The 17,351-nt window shown below is 41.2% G+C and overlaps 1 protein-coding gene and 3 gene segments (V, D, J or C); all 4 read right to left on the reverse strand.

Moving 5' to 3' along the window:
- Positions 1 to 6,277: 6,277 nt before the first annotated feature.
- LOC132869440 (immunoglobulin heavy variable 3-11-like) lies at positions 6,278 to 6,774 on the reverse strand. The segment is given in 2 exon segments: positions 6,278 to 6,588; positions 6,686 to 6,774. Coding segments are annotated over 2 exon segments (351 nt in total).
- Positions 6,775 to 8,141: 1,367 nt separating this feature from the next.
- Positions 8,142 to 8,919, reverse strand: LOC132869441 (Ig heavy chain V region 914-like). The segment is given in 2 exon segments: positions 8,142 to 8,770; positions 8,880 to 8,919. Coding segments are annotated over 2 exon segments (360 nt in total).
- Positions 8,920 to 9,752: 833 nt separating this feature from the next.
- On the reverse strand, positions 9,753 to 14,221 carry LOC132869442 (uncharacterized). Its single transcript, XM_060902732.1, has 3 exons — positions 14,179 to 14,221; positions 13,772 to 14,095; positions 9,753 to 10,066 (listed from the first exon to the last, which is right to left on the reverse strand). Exons 1-3 carry the CDS (start codon positions 14,219 to 14,221, stop codon positions 9,753 to 9,755), a joined length of 681 nt encoding a protein of 226 aa, XP_060758715.1.
- Positions 14,222 to 15,218: 997 nt separating this feature from the next.
- LOC132869443 (Ig heavy chain V region 914-like) lies at positions 15,219 to 15,821 on the reverse strand. The segment is given in 2 exon segments: positions 15,219 to 15,694; positions 15,782 to 15,821. Coding segments are annotated over 2 exon segments (516 nt in total).
- Between the last annotated feature and the right edge of the window lie 1,530 nt (positions 15,822 to 17,351).

A 17,351-nucleotide genomic window follows, 5' to 3' on the forward strand; every position in this document is an offset into this window, starting at 1 on the left:
ATTTATATATATTGTCAAAATATATTGTATTTTATGCCAAAGAATACATCCAATGGTGGAATGGCATTTTAAGGAGCTGAAACTCCTAAACCCTTCATCCAATTTTAATGTGGATACCCTCAAATGAAAGCTGAAAGTCTGGACTTTATGTCCATGTCCATTATATAACTATAACTTGAATATGTGTGACCGGGTGTAATATTGATGACTTTTGTTTATTCCAACGCACATAAACCCACTTATTGATACACACACACTCCCTCCCAGTGGGGGGAGCACTGATGTTTAAGTGAAGCCTGGACTCCAAGATCGTGAGCGGAAGCCACAAGCAGGGGAGGGGATAAAAGGGACTAGAAAAAAAAAACATCTGAAACTTTTTTTAGACGGAGCGTGTGGGGAGTTGTTCTGCTGGCAGCCTAAGGCTAATTTCAGGCCAAGCTAACTCCTGGCATAGCTCATACGTGTAGCTCCTTGGTCACTGGGTGTGTTTCGACTGTAAAGAGGCGAACATTAAGCGAACTCGTATTCAACCGGCGCCTCACCGCGAGGGAATAACCGAGAGAATCAGGGACAGGCTCGCGTATTGGCCTCTGTAAACATCACGCCATCAAGGAGTAGCCCCGTAGGACCACCAGCGTACCAGGTAGCTGCCATTGTCTTGTTGTCTCTAGCCTCGTTATGTCTGCTAAGTTGCTATGGCAGACAATTATCAGTGCTCATGTTTTGGAATGGTTACATTTTAATAACAGGAGTGGCGTCTGCATGCGCAGACTGGTGGGCTCGCCATTCTCCCGTGGACTCGCACTTAGGACACACTGTGGCAGGTAGCTAACGTCCATATTATTGTTAAATTAACTGGGGGGAAGACTTGGGTTGAGGGTGCCTAGCGTATTCAACTGGTTGATGAGTAATCTCTCACATCCCACCTTTTTGTTCCACACACACACACAAACAATGGGTATGTAACATTCATGGGAGAGTAAGAGTGGGAATGGGATTTGTGTAGAAAGAAATGTGATTTTAAATTTAATGTGTTTGTACTTATGTATATTTTTGGTGTGTTTCAGCGGCTTAGTGCTCAGGGGGTGGTTGTGCCGTTTTTTTCTCCCTCCTGTATAAACCTCCAAGTCGTTTAGTGTATTAAAATTGAGTTAGGGCCAGATTTATTTTGATTTTATGTCTGTTTTGTTTTGTTTGACTGAGGCCATAATCCAGCATACGGTGTCTGTGTCAACTGGCTTGAAGCTACTTATAGCAGTGTTCACCATCGATTCTTATTAGGTATTGCGGTGTGCGTAAGACGTGTGCTCGATTTGTTGTGGCTCATTTCGTGTACTACAAGCCACCTTAACTACTGTTTGCCGTGAGGTTCCCATGTGTGATTGCGGTGCCTTTCTTATAGATGTGTGATGGTTATACCTGCTGTGGGTTTAGATTCTCAAAGCCATTGACACAGTACTGCGGCTGAGCCAGCCTCAAGTTAATTGTTTTTTTTTTGTATATTATGTATTTGTTTTGCCTTCACTATAGGGGGCGATAGTGAAGTTTTGTGCAATTTACTTTTTTTTTTATATTTTCTTCTATTGAAGAAAAATAAATAAAATATTTCTACTCCATTTCACTTGTCCTCTGGATCCTTTTGAATATTGTTGGGGAACCTTTGGTGAATTTAACACCTTTCACCATATTACATATGTTTCAGTAAACAAGTAAAAAAAACAATTTGTGTCAGTGTCCAAATATATATGGACTTAACTGTACTTTCCAAGCAACAAGAGGCACAAATTCTGAGCTCCATCACATTTGTAGACGAGGAGATTTACCTCCAACTGATCAGAGCAGTTTAAAGAACTGGAATATGATCATCATGAAAGCTGTTAAAGCCAAACTTTCAATGTCCAAAGACAGACATTATGTTCAAATCATAAACTGTGATATTCATTTCACCTGGCCTTTGGAGAGTCTGAATGCTGCAGTCACACTTTACCTTCTTCACATTAACTATGGATTGGAATGGAATGGATTGACAGATTATTCATGATGGATTAACTGTATATCCAGCTAAGGACAAGAAATTATTTCATGTTGAGGCCAAAGATGAAATATGATGTTGATTTCCCTTTGTCTTTGAAATACAGAGGGGTCTGAACCCTGCGAGCTCATTTATACCAGGCGTCCCTGGGGACAAGTGGACTGCAGGGAGATGAAAATGAACAGGGATGTTTTTGTACAGGACTGCAGGGAGTCTGTAGTGCTGTGTGTCTCTGGCGCAGTAATACACAGCCGTGTCCTCGGTCTGAGAGTTTTGTCCTCTTAAATAAACTGTTCTGCTGGATGTGTCCTGGCTGAAACTGATCTTGCTCTTCACTGTATCTTTGAGATTCGTGCTACCACCACTACACAGATATCCCAGTCATTCAAGAGCTTTCCCAGCAGGTTGTCGTATCCAGTAAATACAATAGCTCGAATCTGAGGTCTTACAAGAGATGGAGAACGACTCTCCAGGTTTCACGAGCACAGAGGCTGACTGAGTGAGCTCCACAGCACCAACACCACCTGAGAACAACAACAATAAAACATCATCAAATCATTTGCCCAACCAGGTATGAAATCTAAACTCATTCAGCCAACATGGAGACTTACAGAATGCAGCTGTGAGCAGCAGCAGCACTGATGAGAGCATCGTTGTTTGGGATAAAACTGAAGTGAATTAAACTGTTCAGCTGCTCTCCTCCTCACTACACACACACTCACACTCACCAACCTCATATAAGAGACATCAGTGAAGAATTTGCATCAAATGCATCACATGACCTTGAAGACTTGGGTTTTAAAACTAAACACTTATGTATCTCTCTGACAAACTGATTCAAGTTTCAAAGTGTTTCAAAGTGTTTATTGTCATATGCACAGTAAGGAACATGTCCTCTTGCACAATGAAATTCTTAGTTTGCCGTCCACCATGAGTGCCAAATTACAACAATAAATAGGTGGAAGAAATCATAGAAAGTAAAGTCAATATAGTGCAAAATAAAAAGCAAAAAAAAAGTATATTACAAAATAAAGGTAATGTATTTACCTTTTTCCCCTTATTTACATCAGAGCCAGTCACTGAGGGTGGGGTGCAAACGAAGTGTGGACAGTTTATGAGTGAGTTTGTGGGGGATGACCCTGTTGAAGGCAGAGCTGTAGTCAACAAAGAGTCTTCTGATGTAGGAGTCTTTGTTTTCCAGGTGGGAGAGGGTATAATGGAGGGCAGCAGCGATGGCATCTGAGCTAGACCTGTTGGGCCTGTAGGCATACTGCAGGGGGTCCGGTATACTGGTTTGAATGTGGGCCAGTTCCACTCTCTCAAAACACTTTGAGATGAATGGAGTGAGTGCGATCGGCCTGAAATCATTCAGGCAGGTGGGTGGGCTCTTCTTGGAAAGAGGGACAATGGTTGTGGTCTTGAAGCAGGAGGGAACAGTGCTCTGGCTGAGGGAAAGGTTGAAGATAGCAATGAAAACATCAGCCAGCTCATTGGCACATACTTTGAGGTACCGCCCAGGGATGTTGTCTGGTCCTGCTGCCTTTCTGAGGTTGATATTCCTCAGAGCTTTGTGTACCTGGCCTGATGAGACTGTTGATGGGAAACTGTTGATGGTGGTGGTGGTGGGGCGTTGGTTGGTGCAGGTGTGTGTGCCTCCTCTCTGTGCTGTAGCTGGAGGTCTCAAAGCGGGTGTAGAAAGTGTTGAGGTCATCCGGCAGGCTGTTTGTTGAGCTGATGGTGCTGGTCCTGAAATCTGTGAAGTGCTGCAGGCCATGCCACATCCGCCCAGGGTCAGCAGTAGAATAGAAGCTGTCCAGCTTCTCTCTGTACTGCCTCTTGGCCACTGTAATGGCTTTCCTCAGTACATACTTTGCCACTTTGTACTCCATTTCATTGCCTGATCTAAATGCAAGAGAGTGAGCATCCAGCATGCATCATACCTGACTGTTTATCCAGGGCTTTTGGTTGGGGAACTTCCTGATCTGTATGGTGGGCACGATGTTGCAGACCCTTATATTTCTAGAACAGCGGCTCTGACAGTTTCAGCTTCAAGGTTTACAGAACAGCGCTTGTTCTAATATGTTTTCATTTCTAAATAATTTACACAGACACTTATATCATGGATGCTCCACATAAATTGCTTTAAAACATGGGGAGGAGATTCATCTGATGGAGAATGTGTGGCTTTTCATGGAACAGAAGCCTCTTTATCATATCCTATAATTTCAATCAAATATTCAAGGATCAGTGAAATAGGCAATAAGGATTAAATACTGAATTTAGAATGATAATTATTATCAATGCTTGAGGATATTGGGATCATGATCGTGGAAAAATTCTACTTCTCTTCAAAGTCATGACAAAATGCTCTCACACTTTTTCACACATGACACACAAACTCTAATTGGTTGAGGTGATTATTGCTGCTGAATGATACTATAGTACAACAAGTTCTTGTTAGTGATGTGATTATAATAGTGTGCAGAATGTGAAGCAATAATGAAGATGTCACACAGGGTTTTAAAATCTATGCTCCAAACTACTGAAAAAATAATTAACATGGAACTTTGTTGTAATTTGTGGGATTATTTATTTTTTAGTTTGACTTGGATCTATAACACATTTTCAACAGAATAAGAATAAGAATAAGCCTTTATTTGTCACATGCACACTCAAGCACAGTGAAATTCATCCTCTGCATTTAACCCATCTGAAGCTGTGAACACACACACACACACACACAGAGCAGTGGGCAGCCATACTACAGTGCGCGGGGAGCAGTTAGGGGTTAGATACCTTGCTCAAGGGGAATTCAGCCCAAGGCCACCCCATGAAGACATCCTGTTACAATGGACACTGCATGAGGTGTTTTTGTACAGGGATGTTGTTTATTTGTCTCACTGTGGAGAGCGAGCACAATAATACACAGCTATGTCTTCAGTCTGCAGATTCTGTCCTCGAATTGTTATTGTGTTAGTAGCAGTGTCTCTGGAGGTGCTGCACGTAGTTTTTAGTTTCTCATTGGAATGTAGACTCCCACCACGATAGATGTGTCCAATCCACTCCAGAGTTTTTCCTGCAGGTTGTCGCATCCATGACGTACCTTTGCTCGTGACTGACTATGAAACCTTGCAGTGGATGGAGAGACTCTGGCCTGGCTGGACTGTCATGGAAGCAGGCTGAGTCAGTTCCTCACCATGCACATCTGTGGAGGAAAACACATGGTGATATCTCATGCAATATATGCTACACATTTATTGTCATTGTAGTAAATGAATGAATTTGATAAAACACTCACAGGAAGCAGCTGCCAGCAGGAGCAGTAGAGATGGAGAGAACATGGTGTGTGTTCTTTGTACTGGGGTCTTCTCTGTTCTCCAAAGTTTAACAGAGACCATCAGACCACATAAATAGAGCGATATCCAGCCCTCACATTTATATTTGCTTTTCTGCTGATGATGGGAGGACAACGGATTTAAAAGTTATTTAAATCATGAGGAGGAGATTCATCGAATGGAGATTGTGTGGCTTTTTAATGGAACAAATCTTTTCCATAACAGAAAGTTCTTTACCAACTTCAGTACCAGATCAATAATAGAGGGAATTGTACAGAGAAACTTGCAACAAGGATTAGATACTATATTTAGGGTGATAATTATTATCTGTGCTTGAGGACATAAATTCCCCTCCTGCCCATGTCTGCATTTATTTTATAATATTTTCTCACAAATTCTGTTAGTTATTTTTCCCACAATATAAACACATTATGCCTTGAAACCACAGTGACGTGAACAAGGATGAAGCAGAAAACGTGTCAAGCAGCATCACATGAGCTCCCAATACCCTGCCACGTTCATGTTTCTAGTCTATTGTGGCTCCCACAGGCTTCATATCTGACCACATGCTCCTGAGACTTTTTTAGAGCTGATTCCCCTCCTGATGCACACCTCAAGATTGGACTTTTCTGACAATTCTTTCTTTCTTTTTTTTTAAATGAAACATATTTCCAGACACATTGTTGGACATCAGTCTTCTCTCAGTCATTTTAACCTCAACATGTGGGGCAGATGTTGTCAAATAGAGAAAGAGCGCCACTCAGAGGACTTGAAGCAAAATGAAAAGCAGGATATTCATGAAGATGTTCATGATAAATGACTCTGGGGTTCAGTTTCCTGCTGAGGGAATATTTACAGCTCATGAGGATGTGCTTGTGTCAGTTTTTGTACAGCTCTGGAGTCTGTTGTATCAGTGTGAGTCTCGTGCACAGTAATAAACAGCCGTGTCTTCAGCTTTCAGACTCTTCACTTGGAGGTACAGCATGTTTTTATTGGTGTCTTTAGTGATGGAGAACTGGCCCTGCAGAGACTGAGCGAATCCAGTGCCAGTGCCAGTATCAATGTAGCCGATCCACTCCAGTCCTTTTCCTGGTTTCTGACGGATCCAGCTCATGTAGTAGCTGCCCATTGAGAATCCGGAGACAGTACAGGACAGAGTGACTGACTCTCCAGGTCTCTTCACCACAGAAGCAGAGGAGGTCAGGGACTGTCCATAGGAATCTGGAAGAGAAGAGTATAACTCGGTCATGTTATAATGTTTATCAAGACAGAGTGGCTCTTTTTCCTTCCAATAATCTCATGAAAAACTGAAACTTACATGAAATGAGTCCAAATAAAATATACAGTCCTAAAATCATCCTTCTCTGAATTATGCTTCAGTCAGATTGAAAGTGTGTGGGAGTGTTATCTATCACACAGCTCACTGGAAACTAGAAGAGCCAAGAACATGCTGTTTATACCCGACTCTATTTGAATAGGGAGTGTCCATGAGCACTGTGGATGGATTAAACCCACAACCACAGGCTGCTCAGTGTAGAGATGAGTGGATGATTAGAAGGTTCTATGTGGAACCTGACAACAGAATGTTTCACGGTTAGAAAGAGTTGAGAGTAAAACCATTTTTAGAAGCTGAGAACCCCTAATCATCCACAGAACCTTTAAACCATTCAAATGTCTCTGAATGGAAAAAATGGATATGATTTTATACATTGCAACATCATACAGATTCACATTTCATAGGAAAAGTTTAAACAGGGGTTTATTTGTATAAAATTAGACTATTGATCAACTTCCTCATTTCAATCCTTATGAATTTACCATGAAAACAGGTTCTCCAGGACAAAGAGCCTTATCAACACAGCACAGGTTGCTGATATGCTGGATGTAATTCTGTTTAATCTGAGGGTCATGATTCACAGCAGGATGTGAGAAGAAAAATGGCCTGAATGTGCAGAGAGCAACAGGTTGAGATGGTTGAGTTTGCACAGACTGCCCTCTAGAGACACAAAGGTCTCATCTCATCTCATTATCTGTAGCCACTTTATCCTGTTCAACAGGGTCGCAGGCAAGCTGGAGCCTATCCCAGCTGACTACGGGCGAAAGGCGGAGTACACCCTGGATAAGTCACCAGGTCATCACAGGGCTGACACATAGACACAGACAACCATTCACACTCACATTCACACCTACGGTCAATTTAGAGTCACCAGTTAACCTAACCTGCATGTCTTTGGACTGTGTGGGGAAACCGCAGCACCCGGAGGAAACCCACGCGGACACGGGGAGAACATGCAAACTCCGCACAGAAAGGCCCTCGCCGGCCACAGGGCTCGAACCCGGACCTTCTTGCTGTGAGGCGACAGCGCTAACCACTACACCACCGTGCCGCCCATATCCAGAACTGGAAGGAGAAATTTTAAAGAAAAAGGTTCAAATGTTCTTGCTGTCAGTAAAAAGGCCTCCCATGGGGAGGCGATACAAATGAAGGAAGTCTGAATTCCAGATTGGAGCATTTGTATTGGCATGGTTTAAAAGAGCGAAAGCAGTCATATACAGTATCAGTGGGAAATTAAGTCATTTATCACCCTGTCTTTATGATGGAGTTTGCTCTTCACTCTCTCTGATGAAGCTTCTCTGATGTCATTTAAAGAGCAAAATAAAGAAACATCCTGAAAGATGAATGAAATGCACTGATACCACAGTTATGTTGAATTCTTGAATCTGATTAAGGTGTTGATTAATTAATCAATTAATTAATTAAACTGCAGGTCTGTTTACTATAGAAAGGCAACACACAGGTTAATATTAATTATAAATTGTAATCGTTTATCATTCCATAGGAACAACTGACACATGATTTGGATGGTGGATGTTTCACACAGATTTCAAAAATAAGAAAGAAAATAGTGAGATTTCATGTAATGTTCCTTTTTCCAGATGTTCTTCTCAGCATTGAGGAAAGTCATACAGTTCAGTTTTTGTCTCAATGTTTCCTTTGTTCTTCAACACTGATGATGAAAATGTGAGATAAACTTTTGACAACAGCATGCGTGTGTTTTTGTATTGACACCTCAACAGAAGCATCAGTGTGTGTGGCGAGCGCAGTAATACACAGCTGTGTCTTCAGTCTGCAGATTCTGTCCTCTCAGAGTTACCGTGCTGCTGGAGCCGTCTTTAGAAATACTGAACTTGTTTTTTAGAGAATCTTTAGAACCAATTGCTCCACCACCCCAGATGTCGTTTATCCATTCCAGAGTGTTTCCTGCAGGTTGTCGGATCCAAGCCGTGGCATAGCTGTTGTCAGTAACAGAGTAGCCGGATACTTTACAGCTGAGGGTTAAAGAATCTCCTGGCTTTAACATCACTGAGGTGACCTGAGTGAGTTCTACTGCACAGTCCACATCTGAAAAAAATAAGAGATGTCACAATTTCAGTCAGAAATGTCTGTACAGTATGTTATAACTGCAATAATTTGCTCTGAGCTCTGAGTTCATGATTGAAGTGAAACTCACAGGATGAAGCTGCCAGCAGCAGCAAAAATGGAAGGAACATCGTTGAACTAAAAGCAGTGCTAAATTCTCCAGAGCCCACAGTGACCGAGGCTGATATTTTTCCATATGTAGTTGGAAGGGGGGAAATTTTGCATCAACATTTGCATATTGTTATGCTCTTCCATTCAAAACAGCCTGCTGGTTTCTGTCTTCGACAGGTTTTAATCATCAGAATGATAAAAAAATGTTCTTTGGTGCTGAATTTGGTTTGTTTGTATTAAAGACTGAATATGGAAGTAAAATTTAGTCCTGTAAATGATTTTAAATCTCCTTACTCATGGAAACTGGAAGTCCAGATCATCACACACTTGTCTCATGGGACATTATTTTGTTAAAATCTTGAATAAATTTGCTGATCTGAGCAGAAATGTCCATCAATGTCAATCATTTCTCACTAAAAGACAACAGCAATGTTTTGGGAGGCACATCACATTAGAATGAAAAACTCCTTCATTCATTTACAGTAAACACTTTATCCTGGTCAGGGTTGCAGTGGATCTGGAGACTATTCCAGGTAATACTGGGTGTGGTGAGGGGATGTGTACGGGATGAGACATCATTCTATCACAGGCCACTACACACATTCTTATGTTCACTCCCAAATATATGGGATTTTTAAAGTCAATAAACACACACACAGACACACACACACACACACACACACACACACAACATGCAGTAAAACTCACTCAGTAATAACATGTCAGTCATACAAGAGACAATCTAAAAGTTTTGGTTCTTTGACCTCCATGAATACACTGCTGATGAAAGTGCAAGATTGTTATGTGACTACAGCAAAAATGTTTTTTTTTTACTGATGTCTCAGGAGAAGTATCACTGTGTGTGTCGAGCGCAGTAATACTCTACAGTGTCTTCTGTCCTCATGCTGTTCATGTGCAGATACACCTGCTTCTTACTGTTGTCTCTGGAGATGGTGAAGCGGCCATTAACTGCACTGGAGAAATACTTCCTATCACTATCATACTCTATAGTTGCAACAAATCCCAGCCCTTTTTCAGGAGCCTGTCTGATCCAAGCCATCCAGGAGCTCCCAAAGTTAAATCCAGAAGCTGTGCAGGTCAGTTTATAAGACTGATCAGGTTTGATAATCACTGAATCAGACTCAATCAGTGTCTGACTGCAGGAATCTGAAATACAAGGACACACAAAGACAGGTTTTACAGTTAAAATGAAAGAAATAAAGAAGGGAAAAGATGTTATATTTTAATTGTGAAATTGAGAAGAATAACATTGAATGAACATTGCGAGAGCAAAGTAACTCAAAACTCTGCCTCGTCCCATCTCAAAGAATTCAAATGATTCCTGTTGCTGTAAATGAACATAAACTGCAGGTGTGTTGTTGAGCTGAATGTATCGGCATAAATGATTCAAACGCAGGATTTCATTTGCATGTCACGCCCACTGGAGACGTAAAAAGATTCACAGAGGAACAGCCATGAAGATAAAAAATTGACAGTAAAACTCCAGCTGTGTTTCCTGCTGTCAAGTCCATAACTGTTCTTTACTCATTAGATCTCATGTCCTTTTCATGCATCACTGTGTATCACTGTAACACCCAGAAGAACATGAATTTTTCTGATCACTGATCATCACTGAACAACACAAACTTTACAGATTTCATTTTTCAGCTGTCTCTAATCCAGATTATCAGAGAGAAACTGAATGGAGTTCCAGAAAAAATTCAGTTCACAAATCATCACTGACTCATTCAGTCAGGAGCTCATGCCAACTTGTCTGTTGTTAAAGCATTGTCAGGTCTATAATATGAAGATCCACGGGCTGATTTTGCATGTGCCGAGGATGAGAGCGATGACACATTTTACAGTTTGTCAGTTCAGTTTAGTGGTTGTTTTTAATAATTGGTGAACATGCAAGTGACCTTCAAAGTTCTTGTAATTTCGTAATTTCCTTCATTTTCGAGATGGTTGTTAATTATTAATGAACATATTTGATAGAATGAAGAAATGTTTTTAGTCACTGTCTATTTCAGTGTTTATAATATTGTTGAAGGTGTCTGAATTGATATGTTGAGTGTGTTACTGTTGTTATTGAGACGATGTCTCTGCTCCTAATCCTGAGAGATAAGACTTGTCTTTTCTCATTTCAGAAAAAAAGCAAGTTTCATGAGTTTACCCTCAGGAGAAGTGAGATACTGCCCTCTATAGGTGCAGAAACATTTACACATTTATTTTCACTCTTCATGAAATATTCTGTGAAATGAATGAAAGGTTCAATCTGACGAATCTTTTATAATTTGAATACAGTTCTTTGATTAAAACTTCATTCCAATGAAATTTATTTAAAACATGAGGAGGAGATTCATCTGATGGAGAATGTGTGGCTTTTAATGGAATAGAAGCCTGTTTATCAAATGCTATAATTTTCAATCAAATTTGAAAGTATCAGTGAAACAGGATTGATAAGTTTTGTATCTTGTGGACATTCTGTTATACTGTACACTGTATGAGGTGTTTTTGTACAGGGATGTTGATTTTGTCTCACTGTGGATCACGAGCGCAGTAATACACAGCTGTGTCTTCAGTCTGCATGTTCTGCCCTGTTAATGTTACTGTGCTGCTGGACGTGTCTCTGAAACGGATCTTGCTCTTGAGTGAATCTTTGCTGCCGGTATCACTGGAGCTGCAGTACCAGCTGGTCCATTCCAGCGCGTGTCCTGATGCCTGTCATATCCAGTTAGTACAGGAACTCGTGGCTGAGTATCCAGTGATCTTACAGGGGACTGAAAATGATTCTCCAGGCTTAACCACCATGACTGCAGGCTGAACCAGTTCAATACATTTAATTCCTGTGAACAACAAACAATTATTCAGGTGCCTTCTTTCTAAAGGAAATATGTCCACAATTATTTGTTTCTCTCCAAAATTCTCCACATACTTACCAGATGCAGCTGTTAACAGCAGGAGTACAAATGTTGAGAACATGGTTTGCATGGAACCTGAACCTGGAACCTCACTTCTCTTGAGTGCACCTCAAATATTTTATAGGGGGTTTGATTTGCATGACAGTGTTGAGGCTTTCATAAAGGCACAGCAGGCTTAGAGACATGAGGCATTTCCTGCAAATGGAAAAACAAGTACACATTCACAAAATATAAGAGTTCCTGACTATTTACTGACTAATTCACCAAACAGTGTGGATTCTGCAGCTTGGTTTCATGAGATACTGATATAATCGATCTGTAAGGTCTTAGCTTCAGAACAATGTTGTAGTTAGAGTTTATGACTTTAATGTAAATCCCAGGAGAACATGTTCTCATATTTATTCCACTCTCTCAGTCCTTTGAAGCTCAGCATCGTGGGTAGATGTTGTGTGAATAGAGAAAGAGCGCCCCTCACAGACCTTAAAGCTGAAAGAAAAACATCATGTTCAGACATTTCTCATGTGGCTGCAGGATAAATATACAGGAGACACAACAAGACCAAAGGTGGAGGAAACTTTCTAAATTTGACTGTTTGTCAAAAAAGGAAAATAATTTTCACTTCTACTGGTGAGAAACAGCTGCATTATTTTTCTCTGGCTGTTCAATAGCTTCTGGATGGCAGAGAATAGATTTATGGATGATTTACTCAACCTTCCTTTTTCCCCAGAATGCCTTTGGAGGAGAAACGAAAAGTCAGTGGACTAATGACACATTTTCTGATCAAATACAAATTCCACAAAAGGACAGACAACAGAACTGCACTTTTAGTGTTTTATTGTAATAATTTACTCCACATTATTCGGATGATGCCATGGATCTAAAAATAGCACAAACTTCAAACTTTCTTGCAATGGAACGAAAATTATGACTGAGAGGGCGTGGCAGCGGGGGCGTGGTCAAGCCCCAGTTTGTTATTGGAGGGCGAGGCCGGTGATGGTCAGTGGCAAAATGATCACACCTGTGTCAAATTACTGGTCCGTGTGTGTGTGTCTTTGTCTTTCAGTGCCAGCTGAGGGCTGATGTGGAGGGAGAAAGCGCCTCCCTGTGTGCTGTGTTTGGATGTGAAATCAGCAAAAAATCTGAAACAAAAATTGCCCTGCAGTGAACCCGCCTGTCCCAGTGCTTCAGTTTTTCACCACCCCGAAAAAAAAGTGTTACAGATGGTTTACAGAGCTATAAGCACCGAGTTCATGATTGAAGTGAAACTCACAGGATGAAGCTGCCAGCAGCAGCAAAAATGGAAGGAACATCGTTGAACTCAAAGCAGTGCAAAATTCTCCAGAGCCCACAGTGACCGAGGCTGATATTTCTCTATCTGTAGTTGGAAGGGGGGGAATTTTGCAGATTTGCATATTGTGATGCTCTTCCATTCAAAACAGCCTGCCGGTTTCTGTCCTTGACAGGTTTTAATCATCAGAATGAAAATTGTTCTTTGGTGCTGAATTTGGTTTGTTTTTATGAAAGACTGAATGTAAGAATGATAATTATTCTCAATGCTTGAGGATATTGGGATCATGAGAATGGAAAAATTCTACTTTTTTTTCAAAGTCATGACAAAATGCTCTCACACTTTCTCACACATGATACACAAACTCTGATTTGCTGGGGTGATTATTCTTATTTAATGATATAACAGTAGAACAAATTCTCGACAGAGATGTGATTATAATTGTGTGTATAAATGTGTAGCAGTGTTAGAGCTGTAGCACTGGGGATTCAAATCTACACCACAAACGAATAAAAAATTAACATGAAACCCTGGTGTAATTTGTGGGATTGTTTTTTTTTTTAGTTCGATGTGGATGGATAAGTTTTGTATCTTGTGGTCATTCTGTTATACTGTACACTGTATGAGGTGTTTTTGTACAGGGATGTTGTTGATTTGTCTCACTGTGTGGTCTTCGAGTGCAGTAATACACAGCTGTGTCTTCACTCTGCATGTTCTGTCCCCGTAAGGTCACAGTGTTACTGGAAGTGTCTCGAGAAACAACAAACTTGTCTTTCAGTGAATCTTTCTTTTCAATGTTCCCATCATAATAAATGGTGTTGATCCATTCCAAAGGTTTTCCTGCAGGTTGTCGAATCCAAGCTGTTCCAAAGTGGCTGCTGCTATCAGTGATCGAAGCTCCAGACACTCTACAGGTGATGGTTAAAGTCTCTCCTGGCTTTATCACCACTGAGTCTGGCTGGATGAGCTCAGTAGCACAGAACACATCTGTGAAAAGAGAAAAAGAAAAGGTTGACATGTTGAACTGAAAGGATCAGATGAACTCATAAAGCTTCGATCCAAACACTCACAGGGGGCGAGAGCCAGCAGCAGCAGTGGAGCTGAAGCAAACATGTTCGTGTTGAAGGAGGACGAATGAGAACCGCTTCCTCTCGAGATAAGCACGGTGCTAATATTACAAGAGGAGATGGAGATTTGCATAAACATGACAGAGGAGCTGTGTTGAGTGCAGCTCTGCAGATGTTCATCACAGTCAAATCACATGTCTCAATTTAACATCAATTTAATGTGGGAAATAATTAATTTATGATTATTACGAGTAAGATTTTTTTGTATAAAATAATGGTTCATAAATAAATAAATGATGCAATTCTCCCTTTTTATTTTGGTTGTCATGAAAAATAAACTGAATTTTGCCATAATACATCAAAATAATAATAATAATAATAATAATAATAATAATGAGAAAAACAAGCTTTTATATCATTATCAGCCCTGTTCAGAATTGCATGAAGACAGAGATCAATCTCATGTGTATGAAGATCCTAGTTTATGATTTTTAATGTTTATGATGGCAATGTCAAATCATGAAGTTTCATTTATCGATCCAGAAGAGCAGTGCATCACTGAACCCCTCATTCTAATGGTGCTGGTTCTCAACGAATGAGTAACATTATTTGTTGTCTTGTGGACTCCTGAACACAAATCATTCTGGTGTTGATCGGAGCATGAATTTAAACAGCTAAATTTGTGAGATTATTTTGTCTTTGTGCACTGTGTGAAGTGAACATACTTTCCAGGCAACAAGAGGCACAATTCTCAGCTCCATCACATCTGTAGACGAGGAGATTTACCTCCAACTGATCAGAGCAGTTTAAAGAACTGGAATATGATCATCAATCAAGCTGTTAAAGCCAAACTTTCAATGTCCAAAGACAGACATTATGTTCAAATCATAAACTGTGATGTTCATATCACCTGGCCTTTGGAGAGTCTGAATGCTGCAGTTACACTTCACCTCCTTCACATTAACTATGGATTGGAATGGAATGGATTGACAGATTATTCATGATGGATTAACTGTATATCCAGCCCAGGACAAGAAATAATTTCATGTTGAGGCCAAAGATGAAACATGAGGTTGATTTCCCTTTGTCTTTGAAATACAGAGGGGTCTGAGCCCTGCGAGCTCATTTATACCAGGCGTCCCTGGGGACAAGTGGACTGCAGGGAGATGAAAATTAACAGGGATGTTTTTGTACAGGACTGCAGGGAGTCTGTAGTGCTGTGTGTCTCTGGCACAGTAATACACAGCCGTGTCCTCGGTCTGAGAGTTTTGTCCTCTTAAATAAACTGTTCTGCTGGATGTGTCCTGGCTGAAACTGATCTTGCTCTTCACTGTATCTTTGAGATTAGTGCTACCATCACTACACAGATATCCGAGCCATTCAAGAGCTTTCCCAGCAGGTTGTCGTATCCAGTAAATACAATAGCTCGACTCTGAGGTCTTACAAGAGATGGAGAACGACTCTCCAGGTTTCACGAGCACAGAGGCTGACTGAGTGAGCTCCACAGCACCAACACCACCTGAGAACAACAACAATAAAACATCATCAAATCATTTGCCCAACCAGGTATGAAATCTAAACTCATTCAGCCAACATGGAGACTTACAGAATGCAGCTGTGAGCAGCAGCAGCACTGATGAGAGCATCGTTGTATGGGATAAAACTGAAGTGAATTAAACTGTTCAGCTGCTCTCCTCCTCACCACACACACACACACTCACCAACCTCATATAAGAGACATCAGTGAAGGATTTGCATCAAATGCATCACATGACCTTGAAGACTCGGGTTTTAAAACTAAACACTTGCATATCTCTGTGACCAACTGATTCAAGTTTCAAAGTGTTTCAAAGTGTTTAATGTCATAGGCACAGTAAGGAACATGTCCTCTTGCACAATGAAATTCTTTGTCTATCGTCCACCATGAGTGCCAAATTACAACAATAAATAGGTGGAAGAAATCATAGAAAGTAAAGGCAATATAGTGCAAAATAAAAAGCAAAAAAAAAAAGTATATTACAAAATAAAGGTAATGTATTTACCTTTTTTTTTCCTTATTTACCTCAGAGCCAGTCACTGAGGGTGGGGTGCAAGCCAAGTGTGGACAGTTTATGGGTGAGTTTGTGGGGGATGACCCTGTTGAAGGCAGAGCTGTAGTCAACAAAGAGTCTTCTGATGTCGGAGTCTTTGTTTTCCAGGTGGGAGAGAGTATAATGGAGGGCAGCAGCGATGGCATCTGAGCTGGACCTGTTGGGCCTGTAGGCATACTGCAGGGGGTCCGGTATACTGGCTTGAATGTGGGCCAGTACCACTCTCTCAAAGCACTTTGAGATGAATGGAGTGAGTGCGATCGGCCTGAAATCATTCAGGCAGGTGGGTGGGCTCTTCTTGGGAAGAGTGACAATGGTTGTGGTCTTGAAGCAGGAGGGAACAGTGCTCTGGCTGAGGGAAAGGTTGAAGATAGCAGTGAAAACATCAGCCAGCTCATTGGCACATACTCTGAGGGACCGCCCAGGGATGTTGTCTGGTCCTGCTGCCTTCCTGAGGTTGATCTTCCTCAGAGCTTTGTGTACCTGGCCTGATGAGACTGTTATGGGAGACTGTTGATGGTGGTGGTGCGTTGGTTGGTGCAGGTGTGTGTGCCTCCTCTCTGTGCTGTAGCTGGAGGTCTCAAAGCGGGTGTAGAAAGTGTTGAGGTCATCTGGCAGGCTTTTTGTGGAGCTGATGGTGCCGATCCTAAAATCTGTGAAGTGCTGCAGGCCTTGCCACATCCGCCCAGGGTCGGCAGTAGAATAGAAGCTGTCCAGCTTCTCTCTGTACTGCCTCTTGGCCACTGTAACGGCTTTCCTCAGTCCATACTTTGCCGCTTTGTACTCCATTTCATTGCCTGATCTAAATGCAAGAGAGTGAGCATGCAACATGCATCATACCTGACTGTTTATCCAGGGATTTTGGTTCGGGAACTTCCTGATCTGTATGGTGGGCACGATGTTGCAGACCCTTATATTTCTAGAACAGCGGCTCTGACAGTAGTTTCAGCTTCAAGGTTTACAGAACAGTGCTTGTTCTAATATGTTTTCATTTCTAAATAATTTACACAGACATATCATGGATGCTCTACATAAATTGATTTAAAACATGGGGAGGAGATTCATCTGATGGAGAATGTGTGGCTT

This window comes from Neoarius graeffei, chromosome 20 (assembly GCF_027579695.1).
Source record: "Neoarius graeffei isolate fNeoGra1 chromosome 20, fNeoGra1.pri, whole genome shotgun sequence".
Taxonomy (NCBI): Eukaryota; Metazoa; Chordata; class Actinopteri; order Siluriformes; family Ariidae; genus Neoarius; species Neoarius graeffei.